Here is a 27,912-nt window from a genome sequence, read left to right as displayed (position 1 = left end):
GACAGACAGAGAGACAGACAGTACACATCCAGCATCTTCTCCTGGAGAGACAGACACAGACAGACAGACAGTTAGAGAGACAGACAGACAGTACACATCTAGCATCTTCTCCTGGAGAGACAGACACAGACAGACAGACAGTTAGAGGGACAGACACACAGCAGCCAGTACACATCCAGCATCTTCTCCTGGAGAGACAGACACAGACAGACAGACAGTTAGAGAGACAGACACACAGCAGCCAGTACACATCCAGCATCTTCTCCTGGAGAGACAGACACAGACAGACAGACAGTTAGAGGGACAGACACACAGCAGCCAGTACACATCCAGCATCTTCTCCTGGAGAGACAGACACAGACAGACAGACAGTTAGAGGGACAGACACACAGCAGCCAGTACACATCCAGCATCTTCTCCTGGAGAGACAGACACAGACAGACAGACAGTTAGAGAGACAGACACACAGCAGCCAGTACACATCCAGCATCTTCTCCTGGAGAGACAGACACAGACAGACAGACAGTTAGAGGGACAGACACACAGCAGCCAGTACACATCCAGCATCTTCTCCTGGAGAGACAGACACAGACAGACAGACAGTTAGAGGGACAGACACACAGCAGCCAGTACACATCCAGCATCTTCTCCTGGAGAGACAGACACAGACAGACAGACAGACAGTTAGAGGAACAGACACACAGCAGCCAGTACACATCCAGCATCTTCTCCTGGAGAGACAGACACAGACAGACAGACAGACAGTTAGAGAGACAGACACACAGTACATATCTAGCATCTTCTCCTAGAGAGACAGACACAGACAGACAGACACACAGTTAGAGAGACAGAAAAAAAGTACACATCTAGCATCTTCTCCTGGAGAGACAGACACAGACAGACAGACACACAGTTAGAGAGACAGACAAACAGTACACATCTAGCATCTTCTCCTGGAGAGACACACACAGACAGACAGACCGTTAGAGAGACAGACACACAGTACACATCCAGCATCTTCTCCTGGAGAGACAGGCAGAGACAGACAGTTAGAGAGACAGACAGACAGTACACACCTAGCATCTTCTCCTGGAGAGACAGGCAGAGACAGACAGTTAGAGAGACAGACAGACAGTACACACCTAGCATCTTCTCCTGGAGAGACAGACACAGACAGACAGACAGAGAGACAGACAGTACACATCCAGCATCTTCTCCTGGAGAGACAGGCAGAGACAGACAGTTAGAGAGACAGACAGACAGTACACATCTAGCATCTTCTCCTGGAGAGACAGACACAGACAGACAGACAGTTAGAGAGACAGACAGACAGTACACATCTAGCATCTTTTCCTGGAGAGACAGACACAGACAGACAGACAGTTAGAGAGACAGACAGTCAGTCTGCGTTCTAACCTCCGGTGGATTTGTGAGGACTATGGTTAACTGCTCCTCAGATCTCTGCAGGGTAAATCCAGACAGCTAGCTAGACTATCTGTCCAATCAGAGTTTTCTGTTGCACGACTAAAACTACTTTTGAACGTCCACATGTTCCACCAAAACAAGTTCCTTCCTGAGACTATTTAGCAGAGGCACCGTGGCTCCGTCCGGAGCTTAGCACCACCCAGGATAATTGTGATTGGTTTAAAGAAATGCCAATAAACCAGAGCACGTTATTCTCTCATCCAGGAATGCTGTGTGGACTAGCCATTGACATATATATAATGGACCAACAGACCCCGTTGTTCTGGACGGAGACCAGTGAAGGCTATTAGAAGCACTTTTCCGGTGATCTCTTGCTTTACTGCGTAGCCTCCAACTGACAGAGACAACGTAAATGTGACGTGAGCAACCTGTCTGAAAGTTGTAAGTCTTCTGGTAGCTGTGCCGAGAGAAATCTCAATCATTCCCAATCTTACAGAGACGGAGAGTGTAGGTATATGTAAGGAGATAACATGGGCACAGGCTAATTACTGATCACTAACATGATAGTTAACATTAGTAATTAAACCTAAACAGCTAATGGAAGTCCAAACTGCCTGTGAGCTTCTCCTGTACTATACGGTAATTCCTCTACTGTGTGACAGTAAGTCACGTGGTTATGACCCAATCGTTAGCCTATTTTTATAAAAGCGTCTGCTACGGAGCCGTAACGTGAGCTACAAGGTAATGGAGCCTTTTATACATTGTCGTGTTTCTTTAGACATAAACAATGGACAAATAGAGTCTTTAAACGCTTCAGATGTAAAGTTATTCTATGTCAAGGGACGTAAAAAAAAAATGGCGGTCAGTGGAATGCTAACAGGAGGTGATCGCTTTGTGGCAACAAAATGGTGCCATCGGAGGTTTGAGTTCTGAAGCAAAGCTTACCCCCTTGGGACTAGCCAGACCTTCCTCAGCAGCGCTGTGGAGGAAGGTCTGGACATGAGAGACTATTATATACATGACATATATATTTCTAAATGATGAGTGGATCACCTTGGAGTAGATGGTAGCATTGATCCAGGCCAGTCTCCTGCTGAGATGGTTCAGTTTCTCTGCAAACACCTTCTGGCTTTTCTGCAGCTCATCCAGGATGTCTGCTCTCTGAGGAAACAGGAAGCAGGAAGTACTTTTACTAAAGTAAAGGGTCTGAATACTTTATCCACTGCTGTTTGGGGTCTGTGGAGTCTCCTCTTAAAACGTAAGAGTTCCAAACCTTCCTCCGTTTGTTGGCGGTGTGGCGGTGTTATCAAGTCAAACAGGATTTTGTTTGTTGTTTTGTTTTTTGTTTGTTGCAGATAATTGGTCGAGCTGTCGGCCTGTTGGGTCGCTGTGTGTGTGTGTGTGTGTGTGTGTGTGTGTGTGTGTGTGTGTGTGTGTGTGTGTAATAATTGGTCGAGCTGTCTGCCTGTTGTGTTGTCTCGTTAGCTTCACGCAGGTGTCACCAGTGAACCCAACAGGATCCAACCAGTTGTGTGTTTAATGGTCTCATCATCTCAGCTGGACTTGTAGCCGTTATATTGTTGGCTGGTTTACTTTAGAATCAAACATCAGATTTTATAAACTATATGTAGTATTGTAATGTAACGAAGTACAAATAATTCACTACTGTACTTAAGTACAATGTTCACGTATCTGTACTTTACTTCGTTATTTATATTTCGGGAAACTTTTACCTTTACTACTACATTTCCCCTGAGCAGAAGCAATGTATTACACTGGAAAGAAGCAGTTTGGTGAATCATTGCTCCTAAACTGCCAAAAGCGGTAGAATGTAACTGAGTACATTTACTCCAGTACTGTACTTGAGTCCAAATGTTGAGGTACTTGTATTTTACTTGAGTTTTTTTTTTCTTGCCACTTTCTACTTCTACTCTGCTACATTTCAGAGAGAAATATTGGACTTTTTACTCCACTACATTACTCTTACGTTACAGCTTTAGTTACTAGTTACTTTAGTTACTCCACTACATTCATCTGTTACAGCTTTAGTTACTAGTTACTTTAGTTACTCCGCTACATTCATCTGTTACAGCTTTAGTTACTAGTTACTTTAGTTACTCCGCTACATTCATCTGTTACAGCTTTAGTTACTAGTTACTTTAGTTACTCCGCTACATTCATCTGTTACAGCTTTAGTTACTAGTTACTTTAGTTACTCCGCTACATTCATCTGTTACAGCTTTAGTTACTAGTTACTTTAGTTACTCCGCTACATTCATCTGTTACAGCATTAGTTACTAGTTACTTTAGTTACTCCACTACATTCATCTATTACAGCATTAGTTACTAGTTACTTTAGTTACTCCACTACATTCATCTGTTACAGCGTTAGTGGAGTAGTGGAATAACTAAAGTAACTGGTAACTAAAGCTGTAACAGATGAATGTAGTGGAGTAAAAAGTCCAATATTTCTCTCTGAAATGTAGCGGAGTAGAAGTAGAAAGTGGTATGAAAAGAAAAGACTCAAGTAAAGTACAAGTACTAGAAATAATTGGCTGGGTCTTACCCGTGCGGGACAGCGAGCGATCTTCTCCTCGGTGTCCTTCAGAGCGACAGCGTACTCGTGGACATCATCTGCAACCACCACCATCTGGGAGAAGAAAGGAAACACACACATGTTCTGTTAACAGACCTGCTGAGGGTTTTCCTGTTTTCACTGTGTTCTGCAAATATATTGGTTATACAAGCGAGGCGGCAGGACTAACAGAAACTAAGGAAACAACATAGTTTCACTCCAAAAACAGCATTGAAAAAGCATCTGGAAACAATTAAAGAAAAAGAGTAAATAAAGCTTCAGAAAAAACATTGAAAAAAAATACTGAAACCCGCAAAAAAAGCATTTAAAAAACCTGTTAAAAGCGACAACAACAAATGTTGAACTGTACAACCGGAAACTGTTTACTTGACTCAGAGCGTTAGGGTGAGGGTAAGGGTTAAGGTTAGGGATTTAGTTGTGATGGTTAAGGTTAGGGTAAGGGTTAAGGTTAGGGATTTAGTTGTGATGGTTAAGGTTAGGGTAAGGGTTAAGGTTAGGGATTTAGTTGTGATGGTTAAGGTTAGGGTAAGGGGCTAGGGAATGCATTATGTCAATGATGGGTCCCCACAAAAAGATAGTGCTGTGTGTGTGTGTGTGTGTGTGTGTGTGTGTGTGTGTGTGTGTGTGTGTGTGTGTGTGTGTGTGTGTGTGTGTGTGTGTGTGTACCCAGTGTAGCTTTCTGACGCCATGGGAGTGAGAATGAGTTGGTAAATAAAACTCTCTGAGAAGATTCTGTAAACTGCAAAGGATTGTATTTACATCCAAGAGAAGATTCTGATAAATTCTCAAAATATTCCACTTGTTGTCTTATTCAGTCCCAACCACCGGGAGGTTCTTTGTGTTGTGTTGGTAAATGTAGAAACGGACCTTTCCCAGCTGCTGATGGACGCTCAGGTTGTACATCATCACGATGCCGTCAACGATCTCCAGCAGAGACTTGTCTGCCATTGGCTGCTCGGGCTCCTCCGGCGGTCGCCCCAGCAACAGGCCGTCGTTACCATGGCTACCCTCAACTTCAGTGTGGAGGGACACAAGAAAATAGAGGACAGGACAAGCATGTCAAAAAAAAGGTGTAAAAACAGCCAAAAAAAAGCCATTTAACCTGTTGTTGTCTTCCCGTCCACCACGAAAAAAAACCTTTGTTGTTTAAGTTGGTTTTTTCAAAGTTGATTTTTCTCAACACTTTGGTCACTTTTTTCAACACTTGTATGGCTTTTTCCCGACATTTTTGTGACTTTTTCAATGTTTTGGGGCTTTTATTTGAAGTTTTTGGCAGGTTTTTTTGTAGGTCTTCTTTCACTGTTTTTAACAGTTTTTTCATTGTTTTTGTTGCTTGTTTTTTGTATTCATATATTGCTTATACTATGACTTTTTCAACATACTATGCTATGACTATTTATGACTCCTGTTAGGATCTGACAGTATACATAAATTGATGCGTTCAGGGACTCACTGTCGTCCTCGGTGCGGTGCTCCACGGCGAGCGTGCGGACCTTGACTTTTTCCGGCTGGGTGGGGGGGCGGCGGGGGGTCATGAGGCTGACGGCGGCCGTGCTCAGGAAGCGGTTGGCTCGGCCCAGAGTCGGAGAACTCAGCCAGCTCGGCCGCGCCAAGGCTCCGCCCATCGCCGCAGCGCCAAACGGCCGCTGGACACATAACATGGGCACATATTGAAATCATCATAAACACAGATAAACATCTGTCAAATCAGGAGCTCCTAAACATCTGGTGTTTAATCAGAAACATTCACTGGACAGTGAAATGTTTTGTGTCAGTGTTAGAAGCAATAGAGCTTGACTTTGACTTAATAAAACAGACACCTGAGCGGCGCCGCTCTCCTCGTCTTCGTCCAGGTCGTCCATCGAAGCGCTCTGGATCTCCGCCGGGTCGATGATGATGTTCGCTTTGCTCGCCAAGTCGTCTGGTAGAAAAACACGCATCACGTTACAACAATAGTTCACTTTCATCCCGTCACACACGTGGAGATACCAACCCTACGCCGCAACCTGACGTCACCTCTCGAAAAATCTAACTACACGTTGCAGCGACACACGCCACTCAGCCATGGCTTGGTAGTTGGATTCCCCCCCCCCCAGACTTCACTTCTCCATAAACAACATGAAATCAAGGAGAGGGTTAACTTTTCCTGCTCCAGATTTCACACAGTGGTCAGAAAGAACAGGGGAGACACACACTCACACAGACACACACAGACACACACTTAAATATTTGCATTAGTTAACAGCTCAGGGAAAAGGGGTCTCATAGCAACAGTGAGCACATGCACTACAATATTCCACTATTTCATATCGGATTTTGATTCTGGTCATGTAAACAGCATATTCGTTTGGATATTCGGACTAAAACCTGTGTCTGAATTTAGCATTTTCTCATAGACGTGTGTGATATGTCGGTCTTAGTCAGCTTTTTAGAAGCATTCTTTGGACGTGTATACAGCGCATTTGGATCCAATCACACGCTTCAGTCAGCTGATCGATAAACGAGTTAACAATGGATGACATCATGAAGCAGCACGTGTAAATGGCTGGGATCAAACCTAATTACTTACAGAGAGACACACACACACACACACACACACACACACACTGATGGGGGGGGCAGAAAGGAAGAGTCAAAAACGGCAAAAAAAATGCAAAAAAACGTAAAAACAATAAAAAGGTTTAAAAAGAGCAAAATATGTCAACAAAAAGATAAAAGATCAGAAAAGAATTACTATTAAAGGGTTGATAAAAGAGTCAAAAACATAAAAAGAGGAAAAAAACGTTTCGACATGGAAAAAAGCAATTGAACTATCGAAAAAATATTTACATTTTAGTCGCTCTTTTTCCATGAATTTGACACTTTATTAAAACATGCCCATTATTAATTCCCAGAGTCCAAAGTGATCCATTCAAAATGCTTCTTTTATTCAGAGTCATAAATCACAAACCCAAAGATAATCAGATGAACGATAATGAAATGTACGTTAACCGTGACTCACTGTCCTTTGCTTTCATGTTGGAGTTTTGTGGTTGGATATGTAAGGTCAAAACCATGGCTGCAACTCATGTCTGTCACTTATCATCTAGAAAAACTTTATTTGAATGTTTGTCTGGTAATTGAAGAGAACACAGATTTAAGGAGGCTTCACTTACAGACCCAGAAACCTAAGACGCCTTTTTCATCATTCTTGTTCCTTTTTCGAATGTTTTTGACGTTTTTTGTCCCATTTTTTTGACGTTTTCCTGCTGGAAACTAGACTTCAGCTTTACTTTTCTGACCCGGAAGTTTCTTCTTGTTTTGATAACTTGGTTTTGTTAAACAGCTGGAAGGAAGCTGATGCTGAATAGACTTATTGTGAAGTCGTCAGCAGTAAACTTCCTCGCTGACGGACTGGTGATGAAGCGGCCTTCCTCTGAGTGACGCTGAGAAACAGCCGATTTCTTCTCGGCTCAGCCGCGATCGATTCCTCTGGCTCTGAGTGACAGCGTTTCGCTCGTACAGCGAGTCGGCTGAGCCAATATCGACCCACATCACACACCTGCTGACACGCAGAGCAGGAGAACTTCTGCACAGAAACCTTTCTATGTGTGACACACACACACACACACACACACACACACACACACACACACACACACACACACACCTCTAGTACCGGTGGGAGAAGTAATCTGACTTTATGTCAGCAGATTCCCCATTATTAAAGCACTGGGACATGTCTGCCTGTTACAACCTCTGTGAATAAAGACGGACCAACCTTTGAGAGTTTTCTTCAGGTGGGACAGCAGCCCCCCCAGTCTCTGCAGGTCAAAGTAGTCCACCTTCCCATTGTAGAAGAGCTGGGGAGGGACGTACGCCTCTGGAGACGGAGACACAGAAGCACAGAGGATTAGGAATACACACACACACACACACACACACACACACACACACACACACACACACACACACACACACACACACACACACACACACACACACACACACACACACACACACACACACACACACACACACACACACACACACACACACACACACACACACACACACAAATAATCTGAGCCTGTCCGTGGCAAAAATAGCACTTTTAGTGGATTTATTCCTGGACCTGGCCTGTAGACCTGTTCGCAATTTGGTGTTGGGGGAATTTCTCACTTGAACTGAGTTAGTGGGTCCCTAGACATGAAAAATCACAGAGTTGCTCGTCCGTAATAGTGCCACGAATTGCGTAATGGTCAAATCAAATCTATCGTTTTTGTTTCTGAATGCTAATACACATGTAATACCCATATGTTGACTAATTATGGTATGTGGAATTCATTTCTGATATTGTTATGACCATATTGGGTGATTGTTCACCTTGAAAGGTCATGGTTAAGGTCATTTTCCTTAACTTGGCCATTATTAGGAATAAAACCAGATGCAATAAGTCTAATTCTACTAAATCTGACATTTAACATTCATTGCTTCAAGGTTCTGGCCTGGATGATGCATTGGTGGAGTGTGAAGTTTGGACCTGGCGTGATAGAAAAGGTGTTAAATGGTAGTCATTATGTTCGGGCTCTACCTGGGAAGCTGATTGTGGAGGATGTTCTGGCAACAAGAGGACAAAGCAGAATATCCAGTGCTAGCATAGGTAGATGCACTGCACACTACACTGGCTGCAAATCAACATTGCCCAGAGCAGTTTGAGGACTTGATTGAACAAGTGCAGAAGTTGAATCAGGACGTTCTGGATTTTGAAAAGGAATGTGAAGTGAAGCCAGAGCTCTGCCAATTTATTTGGAGTTTGGCTGGAATTGATGGCCAGCATAAAAAATGCTGTAGTCTCCAAAAGAGAAGGAAACTGGAACCTACACATGGCTACTACAGAGGATTCTATGCTAACCTTTGCAGAATGTGACTGCATAAACTGCCTTTGTCATGGCTCATGATATCTTGAACAAATCAAGGTGCTAGAGTTCAAACATCCTGAGCTCTACTGGCACTTGTCTATAGGCCAGTGGGTTGTGCAGGATCACCCTGGCTGGTTCTGTGCTGTGGGAGGCGACATGAAGGTCAAGCAGACCTCAAAGGGTCCTGGAGGTCACCATGTATTAGGAGTCACACACAATGCAAATGCTGTAGCAGAGTTTGAGCTCTTGCTCCATGAGATTGGGATGATCACTGATACCTCAACTTTCTCACCAACAACCACACTTTGAAACAGACAGAATGCCGTCTCCTGCATGCACTGAGCACCACTCACCGCCTTACATTCAACCAAAATGTTTCAAAGCTGCTGGACTTTGTGCTAGAGCGGCAGAATCCATACTCAGTGACAGTCAATGTGCCTGTTCCACTGCACAATCTGCTCACCAAGCAGGCTGTTGACCGAGGTGTTGCTCCTCGCTTGCTCAACTCTCTCCAAAATGGGAAGCATGTCTACTGCTCGTACAGGCAGGAGAGGTTAGTTGAGAACACCAAGAAAATTAGCACAACTGTATCAAAGAGAAACCTTGAACCTCAGTTCAACGAACAACCACAGAAGACACAGACAGTATCAGTATCAGTATAAAGGAGCAGAATTTAAAGACGTGGCCGAGGCACATAGGAGTATGGCCATTGCTAAGGAGAGGGACATGAGTATCCGGCAGATACTTTCTCATGATGTGCTTTCAGCATCCCCCGTTTGATGGTGACCTTCCAGCTCATGTCAACAAGTCAAAACTTGTCAATGAGATTGAGCCTCGACTTGATGCTCTCCCTTCCACAAGTAGTGGGACCAGAGGCCACATCCAACAAGGGGCTTTTCTGGTTCATACGGCATACCACTTGTTTGCAACAGCCAAGGGCCCCAAAGCAAGACTAGAGCCAACAGAACATGGATGGAAGGAGTACTTTGGCACACTCCTGCCATCAAAATGTCTAAAGCCCTTACCACAAAGTCTGCTTAAAGTATGTAAGTGTGCAGGCAAGTGTGACAATCGCCGATGTGGCTGTCATGCTGCTGGAGTTCCACGCACCGTATTCTGCCATGGAATAATTTAAACATCATCCTGAAAAAAACCTATCCCACTAACATGCATGCACACATACAGTATACTTTGAGAGAAATCAGACTATATGGTGCACTTTTAATTAATTTGGTATGATGTAATTTGTATCACTTTTATTGCTACATAGTTTTATTTGCACCCAATAGTTTTATTTCATATCATTGTACTAACAACCAATTAAAATACAAGTTCAAAGGGGATGTTTATGATTGTTAGGTTTCTTCTTCTCTTCATGTCTTGTTATAATTAAAACAAATCATTGTGACAATAAAAAGGGAGTATGAAGAAAACAAATCTTAATCTAGTTATTGAAAAATTATGGTGACATTGACATTTCAATGACAAGATGATCCTTAATGTTAAAAACATTATTAGCAATGAATGTTAAATGTCAGCTTCAGTAGAATTAGACTTAGTGGATCTGGTTTTTATTCCTAATAATGGCCAAGTTATGGCCAAGGTCTTCAGAATAGGAAATTACCTTGACCATGACCTTTTAAGGTCAAAAATGAATTCCACATACCATAATTAGTCAAAAATAGAGGTATTACATGTGTATAAACATTAAGAAACAAATATCATGGATTTTCATCATAGCCGATGGCAGCCATATTTGATTTGACCATTGCACAATTCGTGGCACTATGGCGGACGAGCACCTGAGATTTTTCATGTCTAGGGACCCACTAACTCAGTTCAAGTGAGAAATTCCCCCAACACCAAATTGTGAACAGGTCTACAGGCCAGGTCCAGGATTAATTTAGATTGAAGGTGTGCAATAGTCCATTAACTCTAAATGGCTTAATACTGGACCAATGTCAAAGATTGTTGTTCCCATCAGTCACTTAGACACAGAAACAAGTGGAAAAGGACTTTGAAAGCTCCCCTTTGAAGCTGTACGATGGGAGTGGAACATTCTGTACCTTCACTGCTGACGCTGCTCGGACTCTTCCGGCTGCCGTCGTCCCAGCTCGCCCTCACCGCCGTGATGAGGCGGTGCAGGAAACACACCATGTACTCAGGGGGACACAGGGCTGTGGGGTGCTGCGCGCACACACACACACACACACACACACACACACACACACACACACACACACACACACACTATATATAAACTGATAAATCAGTTGAAACGTCGGTACCAACTCTCAGTACAACTGTACAAAAAAAAGCCTTTTAAATGCTACAAGGTTTTTGACAGAGACAGAGAGAGACAGAGAGAGAGAGAGAGAGAGGGACAGAGCGAGAGAGAGACAGAGAGAGAAAGACAGAGAGAGAGAGAGAGAGAGAGAGAGAGAGAGAGAGAGGGACAGAGAGAGAGGGACAGAGAGAGAGAGACAGAGAGATAACTAAATTCTTACCCCTCTGTTGCTGGCATTTTCTTGGAGAAACTTCCTGAACTTATTGAGGAAAATGTAACGCGAGGCTTCTCCCTGAGACATGAATGAAACATCAAACATTGCTGATTGGCTCCGCTTCATAATACAGTCTTATACATAGACAATAGAAAGTATTTAATATACTGTATTATACAGTCTTATGTATAGACAATATAAAGTATTTAATATACTGTATTATACAGTCTTATACATAGACAATAGAAAGTATTTAATATACTGTATTATACAGTCTTATGTATAGACAATATAAAGTATTTAATATACTGTATTATACAGTCTTATACATAGACAATAGAAAGTATTTGATATACTGTATTATACAGTCTTATCTATAGACAATATAAAGTATTTAATATACTGTATTATACAGTCTTATGTATAGACAATATAAAGTGTACGTACCGTAGTTTTGTCTTTGTTATTGAGCAGCAACTTGAGGATCTGAACCTGCAACTCTTCCACCACTGAGAGGAGAACAGACAAGAGATCAGCAGGAAGTAACAGCGCTAATACCTCCAAGTAACAATTATCTGTTACAGTAAAGTACTTCTACCACACAGTGTCAATAAAAGCACCAAAGATAAAAAGTATCAATTAAGCATCCAAAAAGTACCAAAAAAAGTGTAAAAAAAGCATCAAGAAAGCATCAAAAAAGTATCAATTAAAGTGTCAAGAAAACTATCAAAAAGCATCCAAAAAGCGTCAAAAAATGTATTTAAAAAAAGAATAATGTGTAAATACAACATTACAACAGAGACACTGGGGAGAGTTTTAGGATCCCTGCTGTGTGTAACCAAGAGAATAAAGAGGGTTAAAGGAACACGCCGACTTATTGGGAATTTAGCTTATTCACCGTAACCCCCAGAGTTAGACAAGTTGATACATACCCTTCTCATCTCTGTGTGTGCTGTAAAGCTGTCTGACGGCTCCAGCAGCATCAGGCCAGCCCAGATCATGCAGGTGAATGGTTGCAGTAATCCTACTGCTCCCAATAAGTGACAAAATAACACCAACATGTTCCTATTTACATGTTGTGATTTGTAGAGTCACAGCGTGTAGAAAAAACAACGTAACATGAGACACAGCCATCTTCTAACTGTAAACCAACCGGGAACTATATTCTGTGTCTCATGTTACGTTGTTTTTTCTACACGCTGTGACTCTACAAATCACAACATGTAAATAGGAACATGTTGGCGTTATTTTGTCACTTTTGTCACAATTGGGAGCAGTAGGCTAGTTGGAACCAGTTACCTGCAGGATCTGTGCTGGGCTAAGCTAATGCTGGAGCCGTCAGACAGCGTTACAGCCCGCACAGAGATGAGAAGGGTATGTATGGACTTGTCTTACTCTGGGGGTTACGGTGAATAAGATAAATTCCCAATAAATCGGCGTGTTCCTTTAAGGGCCGTCCACACCAAGAACGATAACTATAAAGATATCTTTTTAAATATCGTTCTAACTCCACAACTATAACGACAACGACAGTGTATCGTTGGGATCACTTTCAGAGGTTTGATGAACGATAGAGACACTGACAGCCAATCAGAATCCAACATGGCATGGCGAAGAGACTTGTCTTCTCACACAGGTGCAGTAGTAGCATGACGTGACTATTCCAAACGCTACGGCACTCTGATCCTTCAGCTCTCTGCGTTTTGGTATTTTAAACATCAGTACTTTGAAAGTATGTCTCATGTCCCAGAAGCCCCTGATAATTCAGATTTACTGTGGGTGGATCTTGTGTTTTGGATGTTGTTATCATACGGTCAGTGTTTTTGTTCTGGTCCTCTGATCTCTGGCTCTACTGTATATAGCGCTGTGTGCCTGCTGTTGCCTGGAAAAGACCCAGGGACCGCCAGTAGACATTTTTGGTTCCTAAAAATGTACCTGAATCCACGAATCTAGGCTACAGCATATAACTACAGACATTCCTGTAATCTTACGTCCCAGCGTCTGCTGTACATTATGTATTATTATCAGCTGGAGCGTGTCTGGCTCCACACTTTACAGAACGTTATGGTTCAGCAGTGTGGATGCTCACAGCGTTCTACTTCTGGTTCTTGGTGTGGACGGGTCTTTAGAGTCAGAATAAAGTGAGACCTTCTATCCTCTTCTTCAGTCTCTGGCAGCCTCTCTCGTATGCTCTCCGTCTCAGACGCTCATCTGCACTTTCATCTTTAGGCTCTCGCTCGTCTTTCCCCTGGGAAATACAAGAAAGAGAAAGAAACAACAACTTGTTACTGTTCAGCAAGTCTGGCATGGCCACTTCTACCTCCACAGCACTGCGAAGGAAGGTCTGGCTAGACCACAGATGCATTCTGGGATAGGAGAAAAATTTCTTTAATCTTATTTTGGGGGAACGTGTGCGTAGAGAGGGGAGTGTGTCTCGCTCAGAGGATGTTTCCAGAATCTACCGGAGTTTAGAGAAAGAGGAAGGTAACGGTCATGCGGCCGAACAATACCCTAAATAAAACTACCTCCTTATAATAATCATATTAGGAATTATTATTATTTTCTTAAAATATTACAGCTTTTTGCATAAAAATAATCTTGTCAATATTCTGACTTTTTTTTAAATGTGTGTTTGTCTGTGTGTGTGCGTGTGTCTGTGTGTGCGTGCAAGAGTGTGTGCATGCGTGCCTGTATGTGTGCGGTTGGTGTGTGTGTGTGTGTGTGTGTGTCTCTGTCTGCGTGTGTGTGTCTCTGTGTGTGTGCGTGTGTGTGCGTATGTGTGTGCGTGCGTGTGTGTGTCTCTCTGTGTGTGTGTGACCTTTTTCTTATAATATATCAACTTTAGGCTTGTTAATAAATCTGAATGTTCTCTAGTGTACGTACGGTTCCTCATTTGTTTTTCCACAGGGCCTGAGGTGAGTGAGTGTTACTTCCTTATAATAATAATAATAATAATAATAATAATAATAATAATAATAATAGTTAGATTATATTATTGTTACCTCCTTGTCGAAGTGTGTGGGCCACCAAGTGGTGGGGATCAGCTCCTCGAGCCCCGCCTCCTTCACCCTGAGAGGAGTCTTGATGTAGAAAAACACCACGGAGCGCAGAACATCAAACGTGACCCGCCACTGTTAAGGATAAACACGTGTCATATGTTTCTACACTTTAAAACGCCATTTATGGCTCTGTGGAGGCTCCACGCACAGCTTTTCTGTCTGTGTCTGCGTGTGAGTCTGTGTGTTTGTTTTAATCATAAAACATTGTAGAACAGTCTTGGATTAGAAAATGATGTAATAGTTGTTCCAGGCTCGTCAGTGACAACAGAAGGATATAAGACGTTGTTGAGCAGGTACTTCCTGGACTTCTCGTGGTGCAGGATGGCCGTGGTCAGACGCAGGTAGTGGATCTGAAACGGAAACCAGATCCGTGAAAACATCCGACAAACAAAGATCCACATGTGGAGTTTATATTCATTTTCTCAAATTGCATATTTGAGCCATTTCATTTACTTTAAATGGTAACTTTGTTTGTTTTCCAACCTGGACTCTCTGTCTCCATGTTTGTGTGTCTGATGGAACAACAATCTCTGAAACTGGTCCAGTATTAAACCAGAACCAAGCTGTAATGTAACCCTACAGGACTAATGTTCAGCATCAGTTAGAGTCCACTAAAAGTTCTGTTGTTGCTGCTGACAGACTCAGATTATTATTCTAAGTGTCTGACAACATTATGGGATGGATCCCTACAGAGATAGACCTTTTAGTTGAAGAGTAAGATCCTTTTAGTTTAACATGAAACAGCCCCGAAATCACCATCACCAAACCCACCAGACTCCATTTAAATAATCAGGACTTTTATCATCGTAAAACACACTTCATTCAAAGTGGACAGAAACTAAATAAAACTACCAAAAGCCGTCTTGGTTCATCTTTCCACTGTCCCAACAATCACCACTCTGGTTTGGTTGAAATAAACCCTTAATTCACCCATTTACATGTGGAGATATGCTGGCTCTATACACGCTAAAAGTCCCGATTATTTACATGGAGTCTGGTAATTCAGCGATTTACATGAATTGACTGACTGACTGATACCTGGAAGCCGAGGTCGGGGATGATGGGAGAGAAGCGGTACGCTCTCAGCAGAGACATCATCAGCTGCTTTAGACACTCATTCACTTCATAATCCTGCAGACAGACAGACAGACAGATAGATAGACAGAGACAGACGAGAAGTCAGAAAGTTCAAGTTAAAATTTTCAGTTAGACTTTGGGCGGAGTTGTTTTAAACCTTGTGCAACATTTTTGGCTTTTAAATGTTTCATTTTTCGATACTTTTGAATGGGTTGATATATCCCATAGACAGTTAAAGAAATGGACACAGCGACGCCGTAGACTTCGACGGAGACCAGTGAAGAATATCAGAAGTCTCTTTCCCGGTGCTGGCTAAGTGTTACTGAGCAGCCTCCAACTGAGCTTGAAGACGTAGATGTGACGTGAGCAACGTGTCTGAAAGTGTGAAGTCTTCTGGTAGCTGTGCTGAGAGAAATCTCAATCATTCCCAATCTTACAGAGACGGAGAGCGTGAGTAGGAGCTGTCCATGAGCAGAGGAGCAGGAGCAAAACCTTGCTGAAATATTTTGTTCCGATGCGTTCATGGACTCTCTGTGGGCTTCTCCCTTGACTGTATGATGCCTCCACGTCTCCCCTGACTGCCTGAGAGCTTCTCCTGTACTATACGGTAATTCCTCTACTGTGTGACAGTAAGTCTCGTGGTTATGACACAATCGTTAGCCTATTTTTATAAAAACATCTGCTACGGAGCCATAACGTGAGATACAAGGTAATGGAGCCTTTTATACATTGTTGTGTTTCTTTAGAAACAAACAACGGACAAATAGAGTCTTTAAACGCTTCAGATGTAAAGTTATTCTCTGTCAAAGTGAAAATGAATGGGAGTCAATGGGATGCTAATGGGAGGTGATTGCTTGTTAACATCAACATGTCTCCATAGGAGCTACGCTTTCAGACGCTTGATGTAACCTGATGCACTAAAAACATTTAAGAAGCAGAAAACCTTTCCACGAAGAAAAGCTTTCCATGGCGTTCTTTGAAGTACTCTCCAGTATCTAAGCCATTGTTTGTGTGTGTGTGTGTGTGTGTGTGTGTGTGTGTGTGTGTGTGTGTGTGTACCTCCATGAGCAGCCAGAACAGATCCAGCAGCTGCTGTATGAGCGGGTGTTCACCTACCGACCCTCCTCCCTCCAGAATCCCCAACAGGAAGTTCATCAGCACGTCCTCCACCAGGTACACTTTACACTGTAAAAAATACACACAACCAGGTACACTTTACACTGTAAAACACACAAACACTTTACACTGTAAAAAATACACAACCAGGTACACTTTACACTGTAAAACCCCACACACAAGCAGGTAATAAAGCCCCCCATTTGCTGTGGAGAAGCTTCCTCCAGCATTAAGTGGCTGAATCTCCCGACCTCTAGAATAATAATAATAATAATAATAATAATAATAATAATAATAATAATAATAATAATAATAATCCCTCAGCCGACTGGAACTAAAGAACTGAGTAACACAGTCAATGAACCAACACCGACTTTGGTTTAGGTTACAGCTGTTTTGAAGTCATTGCCTGTTTTTGGCATTTTCAGCCAGGGGCGTTTCTAGGACTTGAGTAGGTTCGGGGCTTAGCCCGGACCCATTTAAATAAACCGAACGTAATGTAAAACAGCAACAGGCTTGTTAATAGCCAGTGTATGTTCATTTTAGCTTCCAGTTTGTAGATGTTCGTTAGATGGCACCAACATTTGGCCTAATCATAACTGACCTGGCAACCCAAAAGGCCCAAGTGTTGTTTCCTGATTTGTTTGGTGACTTATGATGGGGGGTGTGGGGGTCCACCCCCAGAAAATATTTAGCATTAAACACTTCATTTCCTCAATTCTGGTGAATTTGTATGCACCTATTTCTACCTTTTTCTGAATCAATTTATGTTGGAAATATCTTTATGTAAAAGGGAAACTTAGATTACAATCCAAATATAAAAACATAATAGAATATATTGCAGTAAGGTTCTCAGGCAGTCTGTATTGCTTTCAACTATGTTAATCCTTTGGATCGACTTTTCTAATTCTATCCGAGTCAGCACACATGTAGCCTAGGCCTCATTTACTCCTCCTTCCCGTTTTGCGTCTTTTGTTGGGGAAGTACTCTCCTTAAATGTACATATGACAATTATTCACCTCAATGATACATTCATTCATTTTAATTTATTAATAAACCCCTGGACTGTAATATTTCAGATGTTTGAGCAAGATTTCTGCTCATGCCCAAAGCTTTGTGTACATTCAAAATATATCTGTGTTCTCTGAGATTTGGAGGATTTTGAGAAAAATAAAGTTATATATATATATAGGCTATTACAAGAATAAAGTCACTATATTGCAGAAAAGAATCCATCTGCACCATAGCCCGCTGCTCATCTCTATTTTTACAGCGAGAGTGGACACTAAGAGACCCACAGGTCTGCTTCAGAGCTCCGTGTGTTTGAGTCTGAACCCTAGACTGGAAACATCACAGGAACTTCAAACTAAATCATTAGTATTACCCTCCTAAAAGTTTGTGTTGATGGCATCAATGTATTAGATTTGGCTTTAATTTCTCCGAAAATTACACTTTTCACAGCTTTCCTCACTTAGAGACGGTTGCTAGGTGATAAAACAAATACGGCGTGATGGCCAGACCCTGCACGTAGCTGCCCGTTCTTGTCGCTTTGGAAGAATAAACTGGACAAAGTTACAGTTCTACCATGAGTTCTAGCACAATGAAATAAGGCAACTTATAATTTCGGGGGTTTACATAGCTATTGTCCGGTTTCAAAATACATTTGCGGCTGAAGCCCCAGCAAACTCATGCTGATGCCGCCTCTGTTTTCAGCTCATCCCAGAGTCCCTGAGAGATGTGTTCCCTCTTGTGTTTTTCTAGTTTCCACCACCAGATGGAGCCAGTGTTTTAAAATCTAAACACATTGTGCCTTTACAGTGTGTGCTGCCTGTGTAATACCTTCATCAACAGACATCTATCTGATGTTATAATCACAAACTGGAGAGTCACTGACGTTACTGCAGGAACCAAACTTTACCTGATGACGCTTTCAAAACTCAGTTTAAGACCTGGACAACTATACTGCGTCTGTCCTTTAACCATGTTCACCGCTGCTTTACTCGGAGGCCACAAGAAAACATAAACGATATAGAAAATAATCATTTCCTTTGCATAAATACAATACGTTTGTACCATAAATTGATGCAGAAAAGGCAGAAATTGTTGCATAAGAATTCACCAGAATGCACAAAATGAAATGTTTGACGCCCCCCCCCCCAGTTATAATGTGTCCCCTTCAAAGTTGAAACTAAAGCTACACCCTTGCTTTCACATATCATACAACTACAAGAGCAGAGAAAGGAAGTTGTTTTACCATGAGTGGAGCGAAGTGGTTGAATATGTGAGCCAGAGTGATGAGGACAGTCGGTTCTCCGTGAAGTCTCCACGCTGCACTGTCCTTCTCCACCAAGCGCTCGTCCTGCAGGAAGACAGAACAAACACGTCCCGTCTCAATGGTCCTTCACATGGGACAGAAACATGAAGACAGAACACAAACACCCATCTGAGGCTCCATCTCCACCGCTACATTTTGGTTTAAAAAGGAATATCTTCTGCTACGTTTCCCTCTTTCATTCCCCCTGCTCTGGTGTTTCTCCCTCTCATTCCCCCTGCTCTGGTGTTTCTCATTCCCCCTGCTCTGGTGTTTCTCCCTCTCATTCCCCCTGCTCTGGTGTTTCCCCCTCTCATTCCCCCTGCTCTGGTGTTTCTCCCTCTCATTCCCCCTGCTCTGGTGTGTCCGAGCCCCTAAACCGGAGACATTAGGAAACACTTCTGACCCGTTTTGGTTCTGAATCTGCAGGGTTGTGTTTCAGTCTCAACGGCTCCAAACGGAGACCTTTGGCGACAGTGACCCTGACGCCAACGTTTCTCCTCCTGATTGGGTCTTATTGGTCACGGCGTCTCGTTCTCTGAGACGGACTGTTTGATGCACGCTGAAAAAGACTCCCCGCCTATTCTGATCCAGGAAAAACGCTGCGGTCTCATCCTCCGTTACAAACCTCTGCAGCAACTGTTCCTACCTGAGTATCGATGGCGGTGGAGAGGACATTCTTCATGTAGCCCAGCAGTTTTTGAGCCTTCATCAGGTCTGCAGTGGGGGGGTTCTGGAGGGGCATGTAGCCGTCGACAGGGTACGTGATCACACTCAGGTTAAAGACAAACACTCCACAGGTACACAGGTTAGAGACAGACACTCCACAGGTACACAGGTCAGAGACAGACACTCCACAGGTACACAGGTCAGAGACCGACACTCCACAGGTACACAGGTCAGAGACAGACACTCCACAGGTACACAGGTCAGAGACAGACACTCCACAGGTACACAGGTCAGAGACAGACACTCCACAGGTACACAGGTCAGAGACAGACACTCCACAGGTACACAGGTCAGAGACAGACACTCCACAGGTACACAGGTCAGAGACAGACACTCCACAGGTACACAGGTCGGAGACAGACACTCCACAGGTACACAGGTCGGAGACAGACACTCCACAGGTACACAGGTCAGAGACAGACACTCCACAGGTACACAGGTCAGAGACAGACACTCCACAGGTACACAGGTCAGAGACAGACACTCCACAGGTACACAGGTCAGAGACAGAGACAGACACTCCACAGGTACACAGGTCAGAGACAGACACTCCACAGCAGGTACACAGGTTAGAGACAGATACTCCACAGGTAAACAGGTCAGAGACAGACACTCCACAGGTACACAGGTTGGAGACAGACACTCCACAGGTAAACCTGTGTGTCTGCTGTGAGCTGTAAAGGATATCTGAGCGGTCTGCTGCCAAAGTTGAAAGCCACCGACTCTTTAAAGGAGAGGCTGATGGCGGGAAAGTAAGCGACGCCCGGACCCATCTTAATGTTGGTGAACGCCGTTCCCAGAGACTGCCCATTCCTGAGAAGACAAATACACTATACAATAAATACAATACACATGTCTGAGAAACGTCTCCCTGGAAGATGGAGACCCTCAGAAACCTTATCCATATACAATATACTGTATAAGTACAGTGTTTTCCCTATCTTTGAGGAAGACTGAGAGGAGTGTATTTGGCGGGGAATTTAGGCGTTTTTCTCTTTAAAAAAAATCTCCCTAAACATTTTGGGTCTCTTTGTAGGTCTCTTGTTTTGGGTCTCTGTGGTCATGTGGCGTCTCTTTATAGTTGGTTTGTGTCTCACTTTGGACCGTTATTATCACCATATCTGTGTCTAAAACATTGGAAAAGCTAGAGCAGATAACACATAAATAACACTTAAAAAGCTCAAAGACCAAACTTAAAGCTAAAAAAGTCCAACTAAAATCACTAGATGTGAGAAAAGTCTTTCTACATTCATTTGGCTTAGGTGCATGTTTTCTGTATAATAAAAGCTGTGCGGTGGATCCTGCTCATGCTGATGTAAAGGCCATTCATGTGGATTTAAAAAGGTAAGTGATAAATATTTAACCCTTGTGTTGTCTTCCCCGCAACTTTTTGTTTTTCTGGGTCAAAATGTAAAAAGAATTCCAACGTTTTGGTCGTCTTTTTCCACACTTTTGTCACTTTTTTAGAAGTTTCTGTCAATATTTTTCAGCGCTTTTTTTAAGCTTTTTCCATCTTTTTGTCACTTTTCCTTATGTTTTTGAAGATTTTCCTTACGTTTTTGTCACTTTTTCCGATGTTTTTAATCACTTTTTTGACATTTTGTTCCTACGTTTTTCAACGTTCTTTTATACATTTTTCTTTACATGCTATAAAATTGAATAAAACACCCAAATTCAATGAAAGTAGTGAACTGATCATATATTTAACTTGTGAAGAGCGCTGTAGAGAATCCACATTATTTTGTTTTAAAATTTGGTTGAAAGAAATCCAAATTTCTGATGTAGAAACTTTTTGAAAATGTGTCAGATTTGACCCGAGGACACCAGGAGGGTTAAAGAAACGTTCTGGATGGGCCAGGCTGAAGGGGTAACAGTGCATGTAGATGTACTCACAGACAGAAGGTGATGGTTCCTTCGTCCAGGTCAATCAGACAGCTGACGATGTCTCCGGCCGCCCACGACTGACACATGATTGGACAGACAAACCGCCATCAGCACAGAGACAAAACAAAGTCCAACCAATATGTCTCGGCTTTAAATTCTGTATCGATGTTCACCTTTCCATAGTTTGTGGTCGTCACGTTCCACTTCCTCACTCGGTTTCCATCGTAAGCGTACGAGTCGGGAGTGTCGCCGACACCCTCCTGAGAAAACACACATACACATACTACTGCTACAGCTACTGAAATGTTAAATATGTTTATTACAGATTACCTGAAATGTCAACAGATTATGACAACTAGTGTGTGTTTGTGTGTGTGTGTGTGTGTGTGTGTACCTCCTGGTTGAAGCGACAGTTGAGAGTGCACCAGCCGATCTGCATCAGACCCTGAGAGGAGATCAGAACCTCGTAGGCCCATTTCCCTGCAGACAAAAAACAAGAAGAAAGAACAAATGTTTGGTATTTGACATGAAGGGATCCTTCCTCTCTTAGGCTTATTGGTTGTTTGTGATGTACAGTACCTTTATAAACACATGTGGTGGCTCTGATGGAGCTGAAGTTGCTGTGGCCGATGACCTAAAACCAGAAACAAGAGAGAAGGTGGGTGTTATTGCCGAGGTTACAAGTTGTACACAGTGGAACAGACACATCTGGACTGAAGTTGATGATACAACGTGTTGGAAGTGTTTTAAGACACCCTCCCGGCTTCCGGTTCCGGCGACTGAGTGAATGGCAGCGTAGTTCATCGTCTCCTCCGGCGATCTAATTAAAAAGCCCACTAAATCTTGAGAAAAATAAAAGCTCTCTTTAAAACAGTCTATAATAGTGGGACAACGATGGAAACGAGAGAGAAGAGCAGGAAAACTAATACGGAGGCGCCAGAAACCGAAGGTAGACAGCAAGAAGCGGCCGACGCAACACATGCGTTAGCGTTAGCTCAAAAGCAAGATGCTAGCCGTCGGCAAACTCCACCGGATAACACGCAAACCAATCTGGAATGAATTTTGGAGGAGATTCAAAGCTTTCGCAAAGAGAACAATCGTCAGCTGGATGAAATTAAGACTGAATTAAACAAGACAAATCAAAGAATCGGTCACGCAGAAGATCGCATTGAAGAAGTTGAAACGCGAATGCAAAGCGTGGAAGAGATAATGAAAAAAATTATAAAAATGCAGTCACATTTGGAAAGCAAACAGATTGACCAAGAAGGTAGATCGAGGAGAGATAATATAAGGATATACAACGTGCCAGAAGACGCAGAGAAAAACCCCATGACTGACTACATCGAACAACTTCTGCGAGACACGTTGGATTTTCCTCCGGAGACAGAACTGTACGTGGAGAGAGCACACCGGGCACTTGCACCCAAGCCTGGAGTGAACGCGAGACCCAGATCGATTGTGGTGAAATTCCTCAGGTACAAGATGAAAGAAGAAGTGATCCGGAAAGCGTGGATGAAAAAGGATATATTTGTGGGTTAACAAAAAATCTACTTCGATCATGATTACCCCCCTGCGGTTCTTCAAAAAAGAAAAGAATACACGGAGGTAAAGAAAACGTTGAAAGAAAAGAAGATTCGATTCCAGACCCCTTATCCGGCCAGGCTGCGTGTGTTCTATGAGGACGGGACCCACATCTATAACACAGCTGATGAAGCGTATATGGATCTGAAGAAAAGAGGGTTCAACGTGGAGAAAACATCGCTGACTGGATCACTCGCTGAGCAACTAGAGCGCAGGAGACGGTTCCACAACAAAAAACAAGAGGTAGAACGACACCGAGATCGACAGACCTCAGGGAACGTCTACAGGCATTTAGAAGATAATGCGAGGCTAAAAAAGGATAAAGGATAAAAAAGGAGAGGAAAAAAGTTGTTTTTGGGCCTTGAATCGTTGGATAGATTTTAACTTAATTTCTCTCTTGGTATTACTGAATGACAACACACTTCTACGTCGTAACGTTGGACACGGGAGTTATGTTCTCTTATAGCTCATGTAAAGACGGTGAACAGGAGGGCCCCGATCGCCACTGTGGAAGAGAAGGTTCTCCCTCCATGCCAGACGCCACTACCAACTTGTTACAGGGTCGTATGTTCCTGACCCCTATCTTGGAAGCACGTTATGTTTGTCGTTTATTCTTTCTCCAGGGACTGTGCCTCGCCTTCTATCATCCTTCAGATTGCAATGCTATATTGAACAGACATGGCAAATGACGGAGTAAAAGTAATTTCTTTCAATGTGAATGGTTTGCTTAACCCAATTAAAAAGTAAGAAAATCTTAAGCAAAATGAAAAAATAAAATGCTCATATTGTCTATCTACAAGAGACACATCTGAGCAACATTGAGCATGACAAATTGAAAAGAATGGGATTCACCCAGATCTATTATTCTTCATATCATACAGGGCATTGAAGAGGAGTTATCATTTTGATATCCCACAAGGTTATTTTTGAAAAGAAATATGAGTATGCTGATAAAGAGGGCCGATTTATTTTTGTTCATGGAGTGATGAATGGAACATATGTTACTTTATTTAACATTTATGCCCCACCGGGTAGTAATCTCACTTTTTTCAAAAGGTTTTTCAGATTATATCCTCTGAAACACAAGGTATATTGATCTGTGGAGGTGATTTAAATGTACATTTACAGCCGGAGCTTGACTCTTCAAACAAAAAAGTTATTTTCTCTAAACCTATAGATACATTGGAGTTACCTACCCTTACTGATGAGCAAAATAAAACACTAATAGTAGAAATAACAGCAAATGAAGTAAAAGGGGCTATTACTAAATTAAAATCTAATAAATCCCAAGGACCGGACGGATTTACTGGGCAGTGGTATAAAGCATTCCAAAAAGAATTAATACCTATTCTGGTCCGTACTTTTAATTGGGTTTTAAAGAATGCGACAGCTCCTCCATCTTGGAAGGATGCAGTTATATCTATTATTCCAAAAAGAAGGCAAAGATAAGTTAGAATGTGGATCGAATAGACCTTTATCAATATTAAATGTCGATTATAGACTTTTCACATCAATTATGTCCAGAAGAATGGAAGAATTTCTGCCCAACCTAATAAATCAAGATCAATCAGGTTTTATCCGTTAGAGGCAGACACAGGATAATATTAGGCGCACACTGCAAGTTATGAATCATATTAAGAAAAATAAATTAAAATCAATGATTCTAAGTCTAGATGCTGAAAAAGCCTTCGATTCAGTCAGCTGGACTTATCTTTATAAGGTTCTACATAAATTTGGCTTCCACGGCGATATAATTAGAAGCATACAGGCACTCTATGACACGCCAACTGCAAAAATAAAGATTAATGGTTATTTATCAAAGTCATTTACATTGGAAAGGGGCACTAGACAAGGATGCCCATGGTCCCCTCAATTATTTGCACTCTTTTTAGAACACTTAGTACAAAGCATCAGACAGGATAAAGCAATCCAAGGTATCAGTATAAAAGGAGTGGAACACAAAATAGCCTGCTATGCAGATGATATAGTGATTTATCTTGGAGATCCAACCAAATCTTTGCCTCAACTCATGAAACAATTTCAGAATTCTGGCCCTCTTTCTGGATATAAATTAAATATTGACAAAATGGAAATAATTTCATATAATTATACTCCCCCTGTAAATATAAAAAATACATACTTGTTAAAATGGCATACAAAATCATTTAAATATTTAGGTATCCATTTGACAAAAAATATAGAAAAATTACAAAAGAAAACATTTTGATCCACTAACTGTAAAAATCAGAGAAGATTTAGCCAGATGGAATCTAATTCCCTTTTTTAGTTTCAGCTCAAGGATTGAAGCAATTAAAATGAACGTATTACCAAAATATCTTTACCTATTCCAATGCCTACCTGTAGAAATAACCGGAAAACAATTCATAGAGTGGGATAAATTGCTTTCACGTTTTATTTGGCAAGGGAAAAAACCCAGAGTACGCTTTAAAACATTGCAGCTTCCAAAGGATAAAGGAGGGTGGGCTCTCCCCTCATTAAAAGATTATTATACAGCAGTGCAAATTAGGACAGTGGTGAATTGGTGTGACCCACATTATAATGCTCTTTGGAAGGATATGAAAAGCTACAGTATATTACAAAGAATATTCCTATACAAGCAATATTAGCAGATAATAATTTAAGACAATATATAGATAAGCTAGAAGACCCATGGACAAAGCTTACTTTAAATGTTTGGGCATATGTGATAAAAGAATTTAAATTATTGGAATATATCTCCATTTTTAAATGGATTGCTTATGATTCAGACTTCACTCCAAATCAGTCGGATAACAGATTCAAGTTGTGGACAAATAAGGGAATAACTTCTTTTTGCACAATCATTGAGAAAGGTGAAATCCTAAGTTTTCAAGTATTGAAGGAAAAGATCTCACTAGAAAATCAAGATTTTTACAGATACCTTCAGGTTCGAAGTTATTATGATAAAAAAATAAAAGGGAAATTCAAAGATAATCTTAATCCACTGATAGACTTGCTTCAAAAAGCATAGACATCAGGTATTAGATATAAGATAGTCTCTCAGATATACAAGAGTTTAATAAATATGAAGAAACATTCTACAAGTTATATCAAAGAGAAATGGATGACAGAAAGTGGAATGTTCTTTTCTGATGAAGAGTGGTCAACTGTATGGAAATTTCAGTGGAAATCAACTAGGTCACTAAATTGGAAGGAGTATTGTTGGAAAAACATTATTAGATATTTTATAACACCAATACAAACAGCCAAACACTAATAACACTTCAAAATGTTGGCGAAACTGTGGATGCAATGAAGCAAACCACTATCATATATTTTGGGGATTTTGGAAAGACTTACAGGATGCTCTTGAACATATTTTTAGAAGAGACATACCTCTAGAATGCAAATTACTCTATTTTGGTCGTGTTAGCTTAGAAATTATTGCAGTAGATAACGAATATCTGATGGGCGTCCTTCTAGCAGCCAGTAAGAAGGCAATCACTCGCAAATGGTTGCAACAGGAGAGACCGACATTAGATGACTGGATAGATGTGACCATAGAGATTTATATGATGGAAAAGATTACCTTTTTTGTTAACTTAAAGAAGGATGTTTTTCTGAAAAAAAATGGAGGAACTGGGTTGCATATGTATCAGAAAGAAGATCAGATTTTGCTCCTATACTTATATAGATCAAGATTAATGTATAATGTATATGATAATAATACATGTTTGTATGTGTAGGTAAAAATGATTTTCATAAGTCATTTGAGAATATATTGAGCCATCTGAGGTTGTCAAGGATTGAGTTTAACTAAGACATGTTCTTTCCCTGGATGTATATAGTTTCCAATTTTATTATTCTGCCCTTTTTTTTTTCTTCCTATTTTATTTTATTTATAAAAAATTGTAAAAGAGGAAAAGAAATTACATTTTGAAACAATCGAACAAATCTAGAGTACAAGTTATACTTAAAACACAGCAAGTAATTGTTCATACTTGCATTTGTTAAAACACTGTGATTGTAATGAGCGCTATGTCAACTGGAAATATACTGTGTTGTGATTGTACTGAAGTGAAAGATCAAAATAAACACAAAATAAAGAAAAAAAAAAAAAAAAAAAGACACACTCCCTGTGAGACGAAACCTTCACATGAACTCTGCAGCAGCTTTGTCTTTACAAATATAATAACATATTTAATAGGTTGTCTTACCCCGAGCAGATCATCATCTACAAACAGAAGCCCTTCGAATCCGCTGGTGTGATCGAGGACGACGGGCTGAGGACCCAGACGGCCTTCTACAGCCTGATCTAAAGAAACACAGATTCAAAGAGCATTAAAAAAAAAAAAAGGTACAATAAGTAGATATAGAATATAGTAACATAATAACCTAATAACATCCCTTCGGTTTCTGTGTAGCATCTGTCTGATGCCGCCAGGCCTGGCTGCTTGTTCATTTGTTTGCCTGGCACTGCTGAGTCATGTGACGGTACAACATCAAATCACAAGAGGGGGGAGGAGGAGGGGCCAAGCGTGCCTGCTCCGCCCTGGGACAGGAGTAGCACTTACACAGAGAGCCAGGCCGCCTCCTTCATAAAACCTCAGCAATCGACTTTTAATGGGTCAAAGTTATTTCACTGTTTTGCTGATCTTTACATTTGGCTTGTTCTGCCTTTTATTCTAAATTGTTGTAGTATCCAAAGATGCATCCCAATAAAGACTAACAGGCTCCCTCTCTGTCTGTTTGT

At 41.6% G+C, this 27,912-nt stretch overlaps 1 protein-coding gene across 4 annotated transcripts in view; it reads right to left on the bottom strand.

Annotated features, from left to right (window-relative positions):
• The window catches only part of rnf123 (ring finger protein 123), a 145,525-nt gene that overhangs the window by 100,284 nt on the left and 17,329 nt on the right, over positions 1-27,912 (bottom strand). For all 4 annotated transcript variants that reach the window (XM_028575990.1, XM_028575988.1, XM_028575989.1 and 1 more), the window contains 22 exons: positions 27,377-27,474; positions 22,179-22,233; positions 21,994-22,079; positions 21,773-21,859; positions 21,609-21,676; positions 20,403-20,528; positions 19,636-19,750; positions 18,930-19,034; positions 16,619-16,744; positions 15,521-15,613; positions 14,759-14,832; positions 14,426-14,543; positions 13,572-13,671; positions 11,871-11,932; positions 11,430-11,501; positions 10,989-11,109; positions 7,782-7,883; positions 5,842-5,942; positions 5,475-5,667; positions 4,889-5,034; positions 3,992-4,075; positions 2,479-2,586 (listed from right to left, as the gene is read on the bottom strand). In XM_028575990.1, the coding sequence (XP_028431791.1) occupies positions 2,479-2,586; positions 3,992-4,075; positions 4,889-5,034; positions 5,475-5,667; positions 5,842-5,942; positions 7,782-7,883; positions 10,989-11,109; positions 11,430-11,501; positions 11,871-11,932; positions 13,572-13,671; positions 14,426-14,543; positions 14,759-14,832; positions 15,521-15,613; positions 16,619-16,744; positions 18,930-19,034; positions 19,636-19,750; positions 20,403-20,528; positions 21,609-21,676; positions 21,773-21,859; positions 21,994-22,079; positions 22,179-22,233; positions 27,377-27,474 (2,240 nt within the window). The remainder of the gene's footprint in view (positions 1-2,478; positions 2,587-3,991; positions 4,076-4,888; positions 5,035-5,474; positions 5,668-5,841; positions 5,943-7,781; positions 7,884-10,988; positions 11,110-11,429; positions 11,502-11,870; positions 11,933-13,571; positions 13,672-14,425; positions 14,544-14,758; positions 14,833-15,520; positions 15,614-16,618; positions 16,745-18,929; positions 19,035-19,635; positions 19,751-20,402; positions 20,529-21,608; positions 21,677-21,772; positions 21,860-21,993; positions 22,080-22,178; positions 22,234-27,376; positions 27,475-27,912) is intronic.

Source organism: Perca flavescens, chromosome 4 (assembly GCF_004354835.1).
Source record: "Perca flavescens isolate YP-PL-M2 chromosome 4, PFLA_1.0, whole genome shotgun sequence".
NCBI lineage: Eukaryota > Metazoa > Chordata > Actinopteri > Perciformes > Percidae > Perca > Perca flavescens.
Note: the sequence above shows the minus strand (reverse complement) of the source record. Positions and strands in the feature narration are given on the sequence as shown.